Here is a 17,775-nt window from a genome sequence, read left to right as displayed (position 1 = left end):
TTCTTTGTCCATGACATATATACCTCACTCTTTTTGGAATTTTCATGCTTATGTGAATTCCCTATGCACATGTATTAAAATTTTAATTTTCTCCAATTTGTTAATTTGATGAGCCCAGATAGAAAAATTTAGGTTGATGGACCAGGTACAGAAGGTCACCAGGGCAGAAAGCCCCGGGTGCCTAGCAATGGGCAAAACTAGGAACAGGGACCTCACCCCCAGGGTAAACCTCTCCTTCCCTAGCATACCACAGGTCATGCAGTTTAGGCCTCTGATCTTTTATATCATCAGTCATGTGATTCGGACCCTCCCCTGGCATGTTGCTAGTCATGGAGTAGACCCCCTTGGAAGAGAAAACAAGGGGCCAAAGAATGGCTTCATGTTGACTCCCATGTGGGTCCTTGCACACATTCCCTTAAGCATTAACCCCTAGGGATAACATCTAGGTCTCGTTGTGTTTCAGCTCCAGGCCCAGAAAAGCAGCAAGTGATGCCATGGCTGACATCAGGACCAGCTGCATTGACTAATGAACCCTGCCCTGGCCTCGACCAATCAGTGGAGACCATGACTCTGAAAGGATACACCTGGAAAGCTGATGAATATTCCATTGAGATTCTCCCCTGGGACTTCCCCTAAAATCCCCACCCTTAAAAGCCCTTAGGATGGAGGACCCATGGGCTCTCCCTCTCAGGAGCATGCTCATGCCTTTCCAGTCCCCCTCCTGTTCCCTCCAGATACACCACCTCTCTCCCCCAAGCTCCAAAGACCCCTTCTTTTGCCTCTGTAACTTGTTTCCTAAGCCCGTATCTTCTACAGATCACTTCTTTTACCTGTGTGACTTTCTAAAAAACTTTCTCTTATGGTTTGAGTCTTGACTCTGAATTCTTTCTTAGCCAGAACTCAAGTACTGAGGTTGCGGAACTGATGCCTAGTTTGCCTCCACCAGTTAACACCTGTTGCCATTTCTGCCACCGCCAACAGAGAGGAAAGTATTTTTTTTTTTTTTTTTTTTAGCCCCCACACTATAAATGTTACACTTTTTTCCCTGCCATACCCCAAGATTCTACACTTCTATTCCAACTATGTTGGCACATCTAACAGGAAACCAACTTACCTCAGACCTAAATATCAATAATATGATAAATAAGTGAGACTCATCATTTAGCATGACTCACATAATCCTTTCAATTTTTTTGAACATGTAAAGAAAAAGTTACCTCATATAACCTATAAAAACATAAACATACTCCAGAAAAATAGCCATTAAAAGTTACTGTCACTCAATATCAAATCTTGTATGTCTTCTCAATTTCTATCTAGTTTCCAGTGAAAGGGGTGGGGTTGAGAGGAGGAGAATAAACCTAACAGGACTAGTTAACCCATGGGTTCACTTCAGACTGGCTGGACTATGTCATTATATCAGCATGCTGTAGAGACTGGTAGGTCAATTTTATTCAATTATGATCAGGCTACTTTAGGTCTCTAGATACATAAGGGGCTTAATTCAATTCTATCCATGGCTAGAACTAAGATCATCCAAAATGCAAAACAACATTATGAAAGACAAACAATTATTTACTATAGGCTGAACTTATTTCCTTCCTGGTTAACAATGGCAATAATTTAAAAAAAATATATTTTTTTTTTATTGATTTCAGAGAGGAAGGGAGAGGAAGAGAGAGATAGAAACATCAATGATGAGAGAGGATAATTGATTGGCTGCCTCCTGCATGCTCCCTATTGGGGGTTGAGCCCACAACCCAGGCATGTGCCCTTGACCGAAATCAAACCCGGGGACCCTTTGGTCCGCAGGCTGATGCTCTATCCACTGAGCCAAAACAGCTAGGACAACAATGGCAATAATTTTAAAACACATTTTCATTTTCTTAGGGGGTTCACTAGCAAGGATGAGTTAAACAAGCATATAGATTTATGGTCTTCTCTAATTTTCTTTTCTACAGCCTCCTTTATCCCTCATAGCTTTTATTTCTTAGAGGAACTTTTATGACTGGCATTAAGACTAATGAAATTTCAATGAGTTCCCTAATAGGTAACTTGCTTTATATAAATTTCATTTCTAACTTCTAGAAATAAAGACAGAAACTTTATTAAATTTTTAATAAACCATAAAATTTAAATATTCAAAAAAAACAACAACCAAAAATAGATATTTAGGCCAGCACTAACTTGTGTTTCTATTCTCTCTCTTGGTATTGGAGGCTTGACTTACCTAGGACTAGAGTAATCCAGTTATGATGCTGGTGTAACTCATTAGAATGAGTAAGTGAAAATGGGCGATGGCTTGATAAAATTTGCTTTCCAATCTGGAAGAGCATTAGTAGCTCACATGAGCCCACAGCAGAGACTTGCCCAGGTCTTGTCTGTGGAAAAGTTATGTCTTACCGCACTTGCTTCTTCACAGCTCAGCACTCCCTGGCATTTTGATCCGTTTGCCCATTGATGTTCACTTCAGTCTGTCAAAACATCAAGGGGGAAAATCCCCAAACTGAACAGACGAATAAACACTTTTAATGTGAACAATCATATTCAGATCAACCTCTTTCAAAAAAATACAAGTCAGTGGGTTTTTTTTATCCTTAAGTAACTCAAATATTGCTATTTTTCCCGCCTGTATTAAAACGGCACTTTTCATTTTATGGACGTTAGCCAGTTATTTGCTACTTGCTTCAATTCTTCTCTGATCACATTTCTATTTGAGCCTTATCTCTTTTATTCCAGAATATTTGATCTTTGACTAAGTTTATCTCATTTTGTGAATAAGTCTGCTATTAATCAGTAAAAATCACAGAAGGGAAAAAGAAGCAGTGAGCACCAGTGAGATCTCACTTCAATATATATAGCTTTTATAAGAAAAACATTCATTTTTATTGTGCAATCTAAAACCATTATTGTATGATACTAGGTCTTTTAGCATAACCAAATGGGCCAACATTCAATATGGACAAAGTGTAATGCACAAATACTTCCGGCTGGTAGAATTTTAGCAGCGTGGTGATTAAGTGCAACAAAATTTCCCTTATATCGAGTAAGAATCCAGTAACCTCTGGATATTTTTGGTAACGTTAAGAAAGAGCTACTGCAAGTCAGGAGATCAGTAATCTTTAGACTTCAAAGACTGGCTACCAGGGACCACAGTGAAATATTAGACCTGAAGCCAATGAAAAACACTAACTTAGAAAGGAATGGTTTTCCCGAAAATGCAAAATTATCCTATACAGATGCTTTAGTATACTAGGATCTGACAGGTTTACAGTGGTAAAACAGCAGAGATAAATGATAACATTATTTATATCTTTACCGCCTGAAAGATACAGATTTAAAAATCAACAGCTAGAACACCTATGATAGCTCCTGAGACAGGTTATCCTATGCCCTACATTCATTCCAGGCTGTGATGGTCAGTCTGAATGGTAACGTGTAAGAGTGAAAACAGTGACCTAGTATGTCAGTCAGAAAGTACTGGAAAAGTGACAAAATTTATGTTATTAAATGACAAAACATATTTTGAAGCTTTATTTAAAAATCTCTCACTGTTCATTATCAAAGTTACAAGATTGTTTGCATACCAATAGACGGACTGTAAACAGGAAATTTTCATTAAGGAAAGATGGGTTTACTGTAATTTGATCTTTTACAAAAAACTGCTGCAAGTTATTGATAACAGAATTTCTCTTTTACTTTCTTAAGTCTAATTCTCTTGAAAATTAAACCAATGTTTCCACTCCCTTGAGCTAAAGTTCAACCATGGTCACCTTAGGAAATACCCCTGTTTATTTGTTAATCAGAAATACAAATTGAGTGGCACATATTTCCATTTTCTTCTTAGGCCAAAGGTTTCGGCTTCATTATATTTTACAAGAAAACAGAAGACTTGCAGTGATCCTGTGAAGTCTTTCCTGTCGCAGCTGAGGTTTAATGACGGCAGTGGAGGAAAGCAGTGGTGATGCAAAGCAAGACCAGCCCCAGTGCCCTTATCAGACATGGAATCTTTTTCCTGTTTGGCTTGCAGCAGGGTTTCTGGTCAGGTTGCCTCCACCAAACCTGACTGAAGCAGAAGGGTAACATGCTCTGGTAAATCCTGTCATAGCTGATCCTTCAATCTGTGGGTTGTGGGATGATACTAATATGTAGAAAATTATCCGGGTAGCTCAGATGTTCACTCAGCCACTGTAGAGGTGTTTCCAACATTGGCTCAATTCCATGAATCATCACTTGATTCTTTCTTTCCCCATCTATTGCAAGAAAGAAATCCAATAATAATCAACATGACTTAAAACAATTGAAGAAAAAAATAATCTGTCTTTTAAGAGTTCTTAATGAATTAGATGCATTTTACAGCTTCAACAGATTAAACCTGGTCTGTCTCCTAAGCAGGAAATGTGGACATGGAGAAAGTTCAGATGTTTGCAATATGTATCACCCAAAACAGAAACCTGAGGGTTACAATGAATTCTGATAAAAATTCTGTTGCTATATGTGAAAGTATTCATTCTTTCTTAATTACTGTGCTTACCTAAGATTGACGTTAGTGAAACTATAGTGGAGAAAACAGCCCATTGTACCCACTGACCAGAATTTATTTTAGCTATACATTAAAAACTGTACTATATGGTAATTAAAAATGGCGGGTACATGAAGTAGGTCATACATATTTAAAACAAATAAAATAGATATGTGAGTAGAAATCATCAAGAATAAGATCTGTGTTTAGGAAGATGTTTAATAAAACAGATGGGAGCTGTAGGTTAATTTTCAATAAAGTTGTTCAAATACATTTCAAAAAGTTTTAGAGACATTATTAGAATAAGAGTTAAAGTTTTAATGAGAAGGAACTGAGAGTCTGACTCAGGAACTTCTGTTTTAGTCATGAAACCTGATTGACTTTTGTTAACACCCATTCGCTAATTAAAAGGGTGCTATCATTCACACTTCTCTTTTAAATTCAAATTTTATTACAAATTAAATTTAAGGTGAGTTTTACTTCTTTTATGATTTTGGATTATATTCTGACAATCTTTAAAGTAAACAGAAGCACCTAGGAAAACAAAGAAAGCAAAACCAAACTACTCTTTTGGGGGCAAAAAAAAAGGAAAAGAAAGAAAGAAAGAAACAGTGTCATTCTTTTAGTACAATTCTTGGTTTGTCACTTTTAGTCTCTTCAAAATAAAATATCTAAACCTCTCAGCTTCCCGGAGACAGAAGACAACAAGGAAACAGGGAATTAATGGAACCACATGAGAGGGAAAAACCCTACTTTCCCCCCATTTTGCTCTGTTCAAAATGACTTTTGCATCTCTAGTGCTCTAATGTCTAGGCAAAACAGGCTAATGATGTATGGTGGAAATGGCTTGGCTGGTACCTGAAACAAGAGACCCTTTTAAAGAAATATTTAAACTTCCTGTTAGAGGCAGCACAAGTCCTGGGAGGTGACAATCAACAAATTGACAATAAGAGAGGGTAAAAACACTACAGAGAATTGCTAAAAGAATGCCAAAAATACAAACTTAACACACTATCAATCCCCCAAACAGCCAAATAAAAATTCCAAACTAACTCCCAAATCACTGTCATAGTTTAAAACAATTTTGGAAAAAAGACATCACCTCATAATACTACTAACCTAAAAAATGCTTTCATGTTTTGTCTGCCAATCTTTGTTGCATCTATACAAGCTTTTTACACAGTTGTGATTACAGTGTTAATACAATGATTGGTAATGATGAGTATCATCTGTAAATAAAAGATTAAGCTATACACAGAATACTATAGAAAGCAGGGTATTAGTCCTTTGAGAAGATAGAAAATGTTCAAATGGATACACCTTCCGCCATCTGGAATGATTCATACTTCGTAAATTCTAGATTGCCAAACTTTACTGTATTAAATCTTTCTTAGAATATTTGAAAACATTTCCGGTGTAGTTCTCTTTATATTCTTATAATATATTTCTTTGAAATATTTTAATATTCTCAGAATCTTCCTCCTACTTAGCACTGAGTCAAAAAATGAAAGAGCAGTGGTATAAGAGTAAAAGTTCCTTATCTGTAAAGTTTTTCCTTAAACCAGAGTCACTTTTGGATATTCTGAAACAGAGTAGAAGAAACAAGTTACAACTCAGTATCCAAAATACTCTGCCTAAAGTATTTAAATGCGGGAGCAAATAAAACATAGTGTGTGATAGTGTGTGTCTGAAAGGCAAAAGACTAGCCCTGTTACCCAAAAGGATACTTGGAGTTTAAGTTGTACAACAGATGCTGGAGAACATAAACACGATTAACCCAGTGAATCACATTATCACAAACCTGAATAGGCAGCACTGATTCTACGCTTTAATTTTAGGCCACTTTTAATCTGCAGCTTAAAAAGTGTCACTAACTAAATTTAGACAACGAAGGAAGTGGATCTAGTTATATCCGTCAACACAACAGTTTAAAATGTTAAATATATTACTTTGGTAAGAGTAGTTACAGATTCTCTCTTATTCATCACTGTATCTCCAGTGCCCCCCACAGTGCCTGGCACCTTAGTAACTAGTCAATAAAGGTTTTCAGGGCTTGGATAACTTTGCTGCTGGTAAAATACACTGTCACAATAAATTTTTTGAGACTAGCTTTTAATGGCTAGCAGGACTATATAGAAGAGCCCTACCTATACAGACTGTTGGTTATTACAACAACAAAAATTCAAAATGTTTCCAGATAAGCCAAGAAGTAAGTATATATGCTAAACTCATGCTACCATAAATAACAACAAAGCATGACTGTACTGTTGGGACAGGGGGAAAGGTCCCCTTAGCCCTTTAGTTCTTTTGGCTTGTTGTAATACAAACAACATACAGCAGATTAATAGGAGAAAATGAAAATTTTAATATGGGGAATTCAAATAAGCATGAAACCTCCAAAGATAGTGAGGCAACATTGGGTATCTATGACACTTTGGGGTAAAAGAGAAAAGAGGAGATGGGGTACTAGATTTCAGAATGGGTGATTAACAGGTAGTTGAGGAAGCATGCGGTGACCCAGCATTGCTGCGGCTGCAGGCGCAGTGACCCAGCACTGACTGCTGAGGGGGGCTGCGAATCAGGCCCGGAGAGAGGCCTGAAGAGAGAAGCAGGGTCTGATCCATAGCCTGTGTGGCAGCTGTTGATCAGCACTTGCCTCTTTCTTTTTCTCCAGGCCTGGCCAGCAGCCACACCTCCATTTCTCTCCAGGCCTCCACCAGGGCTGCTGATCAGCCCTGCCTCTCTGATCAGGCCCCATTGATAGGCCCAGAGACGCTGACTGGCATAGAAACTGACCAATAAGGACCAAACCTGGGTAAACCATGAGGAGCCAATGGCTGCCTAGGAGGCGGAGCGTTTGACGCTGACTGGCATAGAAACCGACCAATCAGAACCAAATTGGCCAGCAGAGGAAGGCAGTTGGGGGCAAGATCAGACCTGCAGGGGAGGGCAGTTGGGGGCGAGATCAGGCTGGCAGGGGAGGGCAGTTAGGGGTGATCAGGCAGGCAGAAGCAGTTAGGGGTGATCAGGCTGGCAGGGAAGGGCCGTTGGGGGCGAGATCAGGCCGGCAGGGGGGGGGACAGTTGGGGGCAACCAGGCCAGCAGGGGAGGACAGTTGGGGGCAACCAGGTCGGCAGGGGAGGGCAGTTAGGGGTGATCAGGCAGGCAGGCAGAGGCAGTTAGGGGCAGGCAGGCAGAAGGGTTAGGGACAATCAGGCAGGAAGGCAGAGGCAGTTAGGGGCGATCAGGCAGGAGCCAGCGGTCCCAGATTGCAAGAGGGATGTCCGACTGCCGGTTTAGGCCTGATCCCTGTGGGTCCCTGACTGGAGAGGGTGCGGGCTGGGCAGAGGGAACCCCCCCCCCCCGTGCACGAATTTTGTGCACTGGGCCACTAGTCTATATAATAAAAGCCTAAGCGACCATTATGGCGGAACAACCAGAACAACTGGTCACTATGATGCGCACTGACCACCAGGAGGCAGATGCTCAACAGAGGAGCTGCCCCCTGGTGGTCAGTGTGCTTCCAGAGGGACCCCACCTGTGCATGAATTTGTGCACCGGGCCTCTAGTAGATAGACACAGATATTGATATAGATGATATATAGATATATAGACATACAGATATGTAGATACAGATTAATTTCAGAGAGGAAGGGAAAGCAGAGAGAAACATCAATGATGAGAATCATCACGGCTGGCAAGCACAGCGGCGGTGGTGGGAGCCTCTCTCACCTCCGCAGCAGCGCTAAGGAGCAGAGAGTCGAGTGGTAAGGAGCAGCAAGCAGGCGGGCAGTAAGGAGCAAGGGGGTCTTGGACTGCAAAAGGGATGTCCGCCGAGGAGTCCTGAACTACAAAAGGGCACAAGCCGGGCTTAGGGACCCCCCCCCCTCCAGTGCATGAATTTCGTGCACTGGGCCTCTCGTATTATGTAATAATTTCAAATTTTATCAACAATCACCTTACTTTTACTCCAGTCTAGGATCTAGTCTAGGAACCACACATTGCCCTTAATTTTCATTTCTCTAAACTCTGGACAGTTTTTAGTATTTCGTAATCTTGACCACTTTGAAGAGTACATGTCATTATTTTATAAAATGTCAACAGCAATTAAAAAAAATTCTCACCCGAGGATATGTTTTTATTGATTTTTAGAGAAAGAGGAAGAGAGAAACATGGATCAGTTGCCTCCCGTATGCATCTGACTCAGGATTGAACCTGAAGCCAAAGTATGTGCACTGACAGGGAATCAAACCCACAACTTTCTGGCATATGAGATGATGTTCCAACCAACTGAGCCACTTGGCCAGGTGTCCACATAGCAATTTTTAAACTAATTATCTTAATTAATCTTGTAAATATAAAAACAGTCATTCATAAATCCTTTGGGTTTGTGACTTAAGGAAAAGGACAGAAACAAATGTCAAAGATGTGTATTTTCTTTAGATAGAGCTGGAATTCAGTTCACTTAAAGAGATCATATCAATACAGAGACTATCAGAATAAAATTTCATTTCTTATGTGTTTCTCACTTTTAAGTCCAAGTATTATGAAATAAGATTGAAATGTATCATAATTTTGTATTATCACCAATAGCCTGATAAAAACAAATTCAATTCTAAACTAACATCTACTTTAAAGCATTCTTGTTCTTTTTAATCCTCACCTGAGGATATGTCTTTTTTAAAAAATTGATTTTTAGATAAAGAGGAAGGGATAGGGAGAGGGAGAGAAACATTAATAAGGTGCCTCCTGCATGTGCCCTGATCTGGGATCAAACCCATAACCTAGGTATGTGCCCTGACCAGTAATCACACTTGCAACCTTTTGGTGCATAGGATGACGCTCCAACTAACTGCCACCTGGCCAAGACTATATGAGTCTTTAATGCCGAGACAGGAACATATTTCTCTTAGATTGCAATCAGCACACTAGTTTCAAATTAATAGGCAAATCACTTAACCTTCTGAGTCTGTTCCTCATCTTAGAGTGTGGATAAAGAATTCTAATCTTCAGGGTTGCATGGAGGTTTAAATGGGATAGCCAAGTAAAGAACTGAGCACAGGGTTTGGACATAGTAGGTATTCAAAAAACTGAGTGACTTTCTTCCTCATGCCTCCCTTCCGCTCACTCCCTAAAAAAATACATGTCAAATGTATTACTAATAGTGAAGACAGATCAGTTTTTGAAAGGTCATGGTTTAGTATCAAGTAAACACTCATTGTGATTCTCTTCCTGAACACAAAGTTATGAGAATAATTGTTTTACTGCTAACATGCAAAAGGCTATAATTTGACCTCATATTAATATATACTCTGCATATTATTATGCAGTATGGCACATGAATTTTATGAATGTGTTAAGACAAAAAGTGATAGCAACAAAAATCTAAAGACTAAATCATTATGCAAACAACAGAATGAATGACATTTTAAAAAATTCCTCAAGTGTTGTAAACCCTCTGGATTAAGCCAGCAGTGCTCCCAACATGTATATGCGGTAGAGCACATCATGACAAGTCAAATGAGCCCTATTGTACTATGATTATGTTGCTTAATAGGCCTTAGGTAAGGTTCTTATTTTCTTAAAAGATGAAAACATTCTTGGAAGGTGGGGGGTGGAGGGCGGCGGGGGGTGGGGGTGGGCACAACTTCCAAAAGTTTTGCTATACATTTAAAAAATACTATTTAAGAACTCACAGTATGTGACGAATCTGTCTTTTGGAGATTTCTATTAGCAATGGCTCATAGCCTTCCCCATCCTAATCTACATTTTAACCCTTATTTTTTAGCCAATTTTCAACAAGGAATATGACCTAACTGTCTTTAAAAACAGGTCACTTGAGATTCTAGAGAGAGGCGTAAGTTTCATTCTTACCATTAATAGGTATACTAAATATGTGAAATCTCTGAATTTAAAGGAAACTAAAGAAATGGCTGATATATCTTCATGGGAAAATAATTTTAATCAGAAATTTTCAGTTTAAATAAAGAACTTTCTTTTTTAGTTCACACTCGTGAATATGGAATAATAGAAATCTAACACCATACACTGTAACTATGTTTTTAGCCTTGTGGCTTCACATTTACATTTTATAATTCAGCAGAAAATGACTTGGTTTGCTCTTTTGAAATGTGTGATGCTGAAGGTAAAACTTCTAAATAATACTGAATACTTCTGAAAAGGTTTTAAACAAATAAAGAGATGAGCCCTTTGATTACCACTGGTCTGAACAATTTTGTTCTGGCTGACAAATTCTGTAACCTCTGATATGTTCATTAGTAAAATGCCAACTAATTGAATCCATCGACATGAAAAACCACAGGCTGAAATCTGAAGTGCATACATCATGTTGAAGGATTTTGACTCAGCCTCAGCGGTAATAGTCAGTGAGGTCAGGTCAAAGAGGGTTAAACCAAGTCAGGATATAGCCAAAGGAATACATCAAACGCTGATTTTAAAAGGGCAATTAATCTTAGACAGAAATGCTTCCTGGGGAATGAGATCTCAATCTTAAGAGCACACTACATGATGTAGCAGTAAAAATGAACATATACAAGCTTACAGAGCTTTTATCCTATGATCACAAACAGAAGGAGAGTGCTATTTATCAGAGAAATACAAACTCATTTAAAAATACTTACATTAACTTCTTCCGGATCTATACTCACTTAGCCGTACAGGTCTTAATGAACATGTACTATCACAGTTAATATATACCACATATCTCTTTCAATGCATAAACTTTATATATTTTAAAAAATTATTTCTGCCTATAATATTTCCAGAGCCTTGACTATTAACATTTTATACAAGATTTTCAAAACATGGCCATGTTAATTTTCATTGACTTTTGCTTATAATCTTTATATTTCATAATGAGGATATAACCCAAAATTTAAACTAAAAAACAATCCCATATAATTAGCTATAATTATAAATAGGACACTGTATTAAATTAAGTAAGACCATGTAAATAAACTAAAAGCCTACTAACAATAAAATAAAAATGTGGTAAAGTTAGAAATTAAAACTTTTTCATTTACTCCCCCACCCCTCCTACAATTTTGAAAATACAGGTTCAAATGTTTTGATCTGGTTTCATAAAACAACCAGTAATTCCAGTTGGGTATAATAAAGCCCATTAATATTTGTCAAGTATGAACAATAGAATAGTTCAGAATTGTTTCATTTAAAATATAGGCGATAATTACAGTTTATACATGGCCAGACTGAGGTTGCACAGGACTTAGTTTAATGAAGAGATGACTAGCTTTTAATCACCTGCATGTGTTATTATCTTGTTAAGGGAATTTTGTTTTTTGGTGCTAAAGGTGAAATATTAATTGTGCAAGTGTCTGTTTCCACTTCTAAAAAGCCATGTTAATTCATTTAACTTCTTGAGATTTAGGTAAAGAACAATAATTGAGGGAAATCAGAGGCATCTTCTGACAAGTCCAGTAACCTCATCTTCATTAATGGAGAATAACAAAAATAATCAGTTTATTACTTCCTTGATTTTAGAAGACATATGTCAATGGATTAACTCACTAACAGATTCTAGATCACCAACATTAGTCCATGTTACCCATGTGTTCGGACAAAGCACAGAGATGGAGGGAAAATAAAACAGTCAAGGCAAAGAAATGGACTCATTTCAGTTTACAATTTGGTGGCATAATGATAAATTCAAGAAGAGAAAATACAATTATCAAGTTAAAACTGAGCCTAACAAATTGCTTTTGTCAAACTTGAGTATAGATCTTTGCTCCTGAGGGCTACATATGAAAACCTTTTTGAATTCCCACTGTGCATAATACTGTATCTTTTTTAAAATATAAAATACACATTCAGTGAGGCAGAAAAAACAATGAAGAGCAGAATATGTTAATATGAAACTGAAAGGGTGAAGCTCCCATTAGAGCCCAGTGACCCAGTCCCACATGTTGGGCTCAATATCTCAGCAAAATTACAAAAGGGACCTACTTGTGAAAAGCTAGAAACTTCAAATCAATGTGTGTTCCGTGGCTTATTCTTCAATAAAAAACTTTCACTATCAGACAACATTTTCAGACCTCTAGCCTTAAGATTTTACTTTTAATACACTTTGACAAGTAAATGATAATACAGCTGGCCATATTAACTATGGAGATGCCGTAGCTTATTTCTTCCTCAACAAAGCCCACCTCCAGCATTTCTAATCATGTCCAGAAATTAATTTCTAAAAAAAGTAACTATCAGGGCACGGAAGTCTTGCCATACAGAGTTCGGCATACATTTACATCTCTGTGCACAGGCCAAACATCAATAAGTATTTGTCTCTGCACAGTGGGTTTATTAAAAAAAACCCACCACCACCACAACAAAAAACATTTATTTGAGAAAAAGATACTATCCAACGCATAAGAAAACAACAGTAACAAAAAGTGTTCACTGTAAAACCTTGGAATGATACGATTATAAAATCTCATTTAAACAAACTTCATTCACTTAAACACATGCTAGGAGGCAGGTAGTAAGAAACATCCTTACTTCATAGAATAAGAATCCTGGATACATTAAAGAAAAAAAAAACACAAAAAAAACCCATACTGAAATGATCTTCCAAATAAAAAACTGAAGATAAAAAAGGGATATTAGAATGAAAACAAATTCTAAACGAGTGAAAAAAGAATTACTAAAATTGTAAACCATTATTACTTTTACTCCTAAACCCTAATTCTGATGAGGTTTGTAGGTTCTGTATTTCCGTGTTACGAGTTTTTAAATGGAAATGCCATGTCTTTGGGGATAGTGCCATCATGCACTGTCTATTGTTGGTTCAAACTTCAACTAGAAGGATCTGTCTTAGATGAATAACATGAGATTTAGATATTTCTTTGCTCTAATTGCTTTATGTCTGAAAAAAAATTATTGTAACCCCCAACAGCTAACTCACTTCATAAACAAAATCTAACCATATTATATAGAGCAAAGGAGGAAAAAATATGAATACATTATCTTTTCTTACTTTTTGTAGAAACTATTCTGTGGTTTCTCATAAAGCATATAAAAAAATAGAGCAATATTGCCTTGGCAGCGTGGCTCAGTGGTTGGGTGTCAACCTATGAATCAGGAGGTCACAGTTCGATTCCTGGTCAGGGCACATGCCCGGGTTGTGGACTCGGTCTCTAGTGTGAGGTGTGCAGGAAGCAGGTGATCCATCATTCTCTCTTTCACTGATGTTTCTATTTCTCTCTCCCTCTCCCTTCCTCTCTGAAATCAAGAAAAAAATATAGCAATATATATGACAAATTAGAATGCCTAAATAGGATATTATGACTACCTTAGCCTAAAGTTGTTAAAATTATCTTCCAATGTACTAATTAGGCAAAAAAAAAAAAAAAAAAAAAGATCAAATTTAAGTCACTTAGTTCCTCAGTAATTTCCCCACATTTCTGACCTCACTGAAAATTTCCTTCATATTTACAGGAGACAAGTAGAAAACTATGGCTAGTCCTCAACAAATAGAGACTATTTAGACTAAATATTACCCCTTAACCAGCTCCTGGGTAGCTGGTGAAGGATTCCACCTCTACAGTGGTCATTTGGTTTAATGATCTGGTTGCTCCTTTTCATCTAATTTCTGCGCACCTTTTAAGACTTATCTCAGTCTTCACTACTTTTCCAGAATGGATAAAACAGCAATTCTAGGTGCTTCCTACTATTCTTTGCATATACTGTATACACCACATCTGTATACCTTTCTGTCCACTCCAACTGGACCAAAGTTTCTTAAAAGTAGGGACTATGTCTTACACATCTTAATATCCCCAGTGCCGGAAGACAGTATAATGCAAAGAAATTTAATGATGAATAATGAAATTTACAACTTCAATTGGAAACCAAAAATTAAAATGGTTGGGAAGGGCCTCAAGGTAAATAAGTTCCCAGGTAGCAGGGCAGAAATGGAAATGAAAAAAGGCAAGTAGCTACAGGATTATAATTGTCAATGAGAGTCATGCAGGGAATCCTTATTAATTTGCCATGGAATGTAAGCTTTTCCTTACACATACAATCAATTTGTAAAATATCCATATGAATTCAGAACTGAAACAGCCCAACTGTTAAAGAGGATTAACCAAAGCATGGGCAGACACTTTTATTCTCTTAAAGCCTAACCTCCTAGGTTTTTATACATTATAATTGGAAAACTGGGAAATGAAATATGATTGGGCAAAGCTTACAGGTGTTCTGTATTCTCCCAAGTAAAAGAATAAAAGCTTTGGGCTTTAACTTTTGCTGTTTTTTGTGGATATGTTGTTGTTTTTAATGTTAATGAACAAAGAAAAAAATTCACTTCAGGTCTCATACAGAAGCTTAGCTCTGAGTCATTTTAACTAAAGCTGACACCATAGAAAAAATTTACCTGAGCTCACCTTTGATTCCTTCCTGTTACCTCTAACTTGGCTAACTCCTCTAGTCACTTATAAAACAATAAAAAGAAACACACAAAGCATCATTAGTTACTCCACACGAACAATGACCTAAAGCACGTCTTCATAATTATTAGTATATTCTACCTTCATGTGATGAAATAAAGGCAAAATTCCTTCATGCATGAATCATTTCTTAAAGGAGTAGACAATGGTGCCACATAAGTTTTATGAAGTACTTTCTCTATCATGTGATGATAGCCAGTTCTTATCCAAACACACCCAATCTTAAAGTCTTTCGCTTTCAACCTAAGTTGGGTGCAAATGTTTCAAAATGCTTCACGTTTAACAATGCCACAGGCATACTGAACCAGACAGTAAACAATTCTTGACTGAAATAGTGACCTGTTTTAAATATTCCCTACAGATCCTGAAATGACCGTTATTTTCCAATATGAGGTGACAAAAGAAAGAGGCAAATAAAGTTTTTTCCAAAAATACTTGTATTAGAATGTGGCCTCCTCTTGGTATGAAACAATCAAACGTACCTCAAAAGTATAGGTGCTATTTATAGCATTTCAATTATGTCTGTTTGGCGTGTGTGCGTGCTTGCATGCACATGTGTGTTTCCCACCAATATAAGCATGTAACAATTTGGGTGTGAAGAAGACTGTCACACAAAGATATCTACCTATCACAACTGAAATCACCTAAGAGGCAGGTTTGTGGGTTAAAGTTATGAATGGCTACCTTACCACTCCCCTTCAAAAAAAATGCATGGGAAGTCACACTGTGAATTCTTTCGGAATAGATTTACTTGTAGGATATGCTAAAAAATTTAGAAGAGAATAAAAAATCTTTGAAAGAATAAAAGGCCTCCCAAATTTGTGTGCCATTCTTGTACAGGGCTGTGCTAACCTTGCATGTATTGTGACCCAGAGGCAGGATGGCCAAACAGCACAAAGGTGCATTTTGTGAGCTCAAAGCAGGTGATTGCTTTTCATTTAAATGCCTAAATGTCACAGACACCATTTTAATAAATTCAACAAGAGTGGTCAGAATCATACAGGAACTCTAAAATAACAAAATGAACAAAATCAATATAGAAGTTCAGGTTCTTAAGATCATACCAGGAAATATTATAAGAGAGAACAGCACATAGGTGAGATTGGGTACTAAACACAAAACATAGAATAAAGAGACAGGAAAAAGCAAACATTTCAAAATGTTATTTTAAACTAAACAAAAAAGTTAAAAAGTTAAAAAATGTGAAAATGAAAATAAATGGTAGCATAGTAAAGTGGAAAAAAAAAATGAACCAGGAGATGAAGACAACCTGAGTTCTAAACCTAGTTCTGCAATTAAGTAGTAAGAAACTAACAACAAATCATCTAAAATAAGAGAATGAACAAATAACTCTAAGGTTCTTTAAAGATGTCAAACACAAAATTAACACCCAACCTTCTTCCTGCTCTTTTCTAGTAAGTTTTCCTGCATCATTCTGTGTATTTGTTGACAAGTGTGCTGCTGGTTAGGGATAGATTATTACAGCAGGACAATTTCCCTCCAAAGTTTTAGTTTCATTGTGATGTTCTCATTCAATAGTCACAGATCTTATAAAGATGTATTATTTTAAATGACAATGTTTTCAGAGTAGACTGTCAAAAAAATATAAGAAAAGAAAAATAAGGTAGCCATTTGAATATTAAGCTATAACTTACACTTTAATTACTCTTAATTAATGAAGGCATTTTTCAATGTTCTTTAAAATACTACGAAGTACTCAAGAGAAAAAAAATATACAGTACAGAGAAATGAATAAATGAAAGTCAATGCTTGCAGTGAGGTATGAGGCTCACATCCCATCTCTGTTAGCAATAAAAATGATTAATCTCTTAATCATACTTCAAATGGAAAAACTAGTCTATATTCTCAAATCTTCAAGAAAGTAGCAAAACAGACAGGAAATAGGGATTTTTGAGTGTGTGTGTGTGTGTGTGTGTGTGTGTGTGTGTGTGTGTGTGTTTAAATCCTTACAGCATGGAGAAAATAAACTGGAACAGTAAGTATTCCTAAATCAATGACAGTTACAGAGAATACCCCAATCAAAATTTCTGTAACTTGACTTCAAAAATAAAAAAAAGTCTAATTATCCCTGTAAGAACATACAGGAAAATAGCAATATTGGTTGTCTCTGTAGAGGGGAACTGGATTAGGATTTGGTGAATGAAAGTTGAAAAGAAACTTTAAATTCCTTTAAGTACATTTTGATTTTAGAACTACATAAATATATTTTCTATCAGAAAATGATTTTTTAATTATTAATGGAATACAATACATAAAAGCCTTGATAATAGGAGTTTATCAAATTTAAATATTTTACTCTTTTAAAGAAAATTAAAAAACCAGACCCAGACTAGGAAAAAATTACAAATCATATCTGATAAGGACTTATATCCAGAATATGTAAATAACTCAAAATTCAGTTATAAGAAGACAAATAATCTATAAAATTTGAGGAAAATGTGTGAATAGATATCTCATTACAGATGTCTAGTACCTGAAAACACTCAACTTCGTTATTAGGAAAATAAAAACTAAAACCACCATGATACACCACTACAAAAGCACTAGGATGGCTATAATAAGACAAAAAGTACATGCTAGTGAGAATATAAAGAACCTGGAACTCCCAAACATTGCTGGCATGACTGTAAAATGGTGCAGCCAGTTTGGAAAAGCTTACCAGTTTCTTAAAAAGTTTAACATAAATGTACCATACTACCCAACCATTCCACTCCTAGGAATCAATCTATCCAAGAAAGATGAAAACATGTCCAC

General features: G+C 36.8%; 1 protein-coding gene across 5 annotated transcripts in view; it reads right to left on the bottom strand.

Annotated features, from left to right (window-relative positions):
- Positions 1-1,012: 1,012 nt before the first annotated feature.
- ATG5 (autophagy related 5) overlaps positions 1,013-17,775 on the bottom strand; it is a 132,246-nt gene continuing 115,483 nt past the window's right edge. For 4 of the 5 annotated variants that reach the window (XM_080664273.1, XM_080664276.1, XM_080664274.1 and 1 more), the window contains one exon: positions 1,013-4,253. In XM_080664273.1, coding sequence (XP_080520399.1) covers positions 4,117-4,253 — 137 coding nt within the window. In that variant the 3' untranslated portion in view covers positions 1,013-4,116. The remainder of the gene's footprint in view (positions 4,254-17,775) is intronic. The other variant, XM_080664277.1, reaches the window with a different exon arrangement.

Source organism: Plecotus auritus (genome assembly GCF_963455305.1).
Source record: "Plecotus auritus genome assembly, chromosome: 4".
NCBI classification, from domain to species: Eukaryota; Metazoa; Chordata; class Mammalia; order Chiroptera; family Vespertilionidae; genus Plecotus; species Plecotus auritus.
The sequence above is the reverse complement of the archived record's forward strand: the minus strand, read 5'-3'. Positions and strand labels throughout refer to the sequence as shown.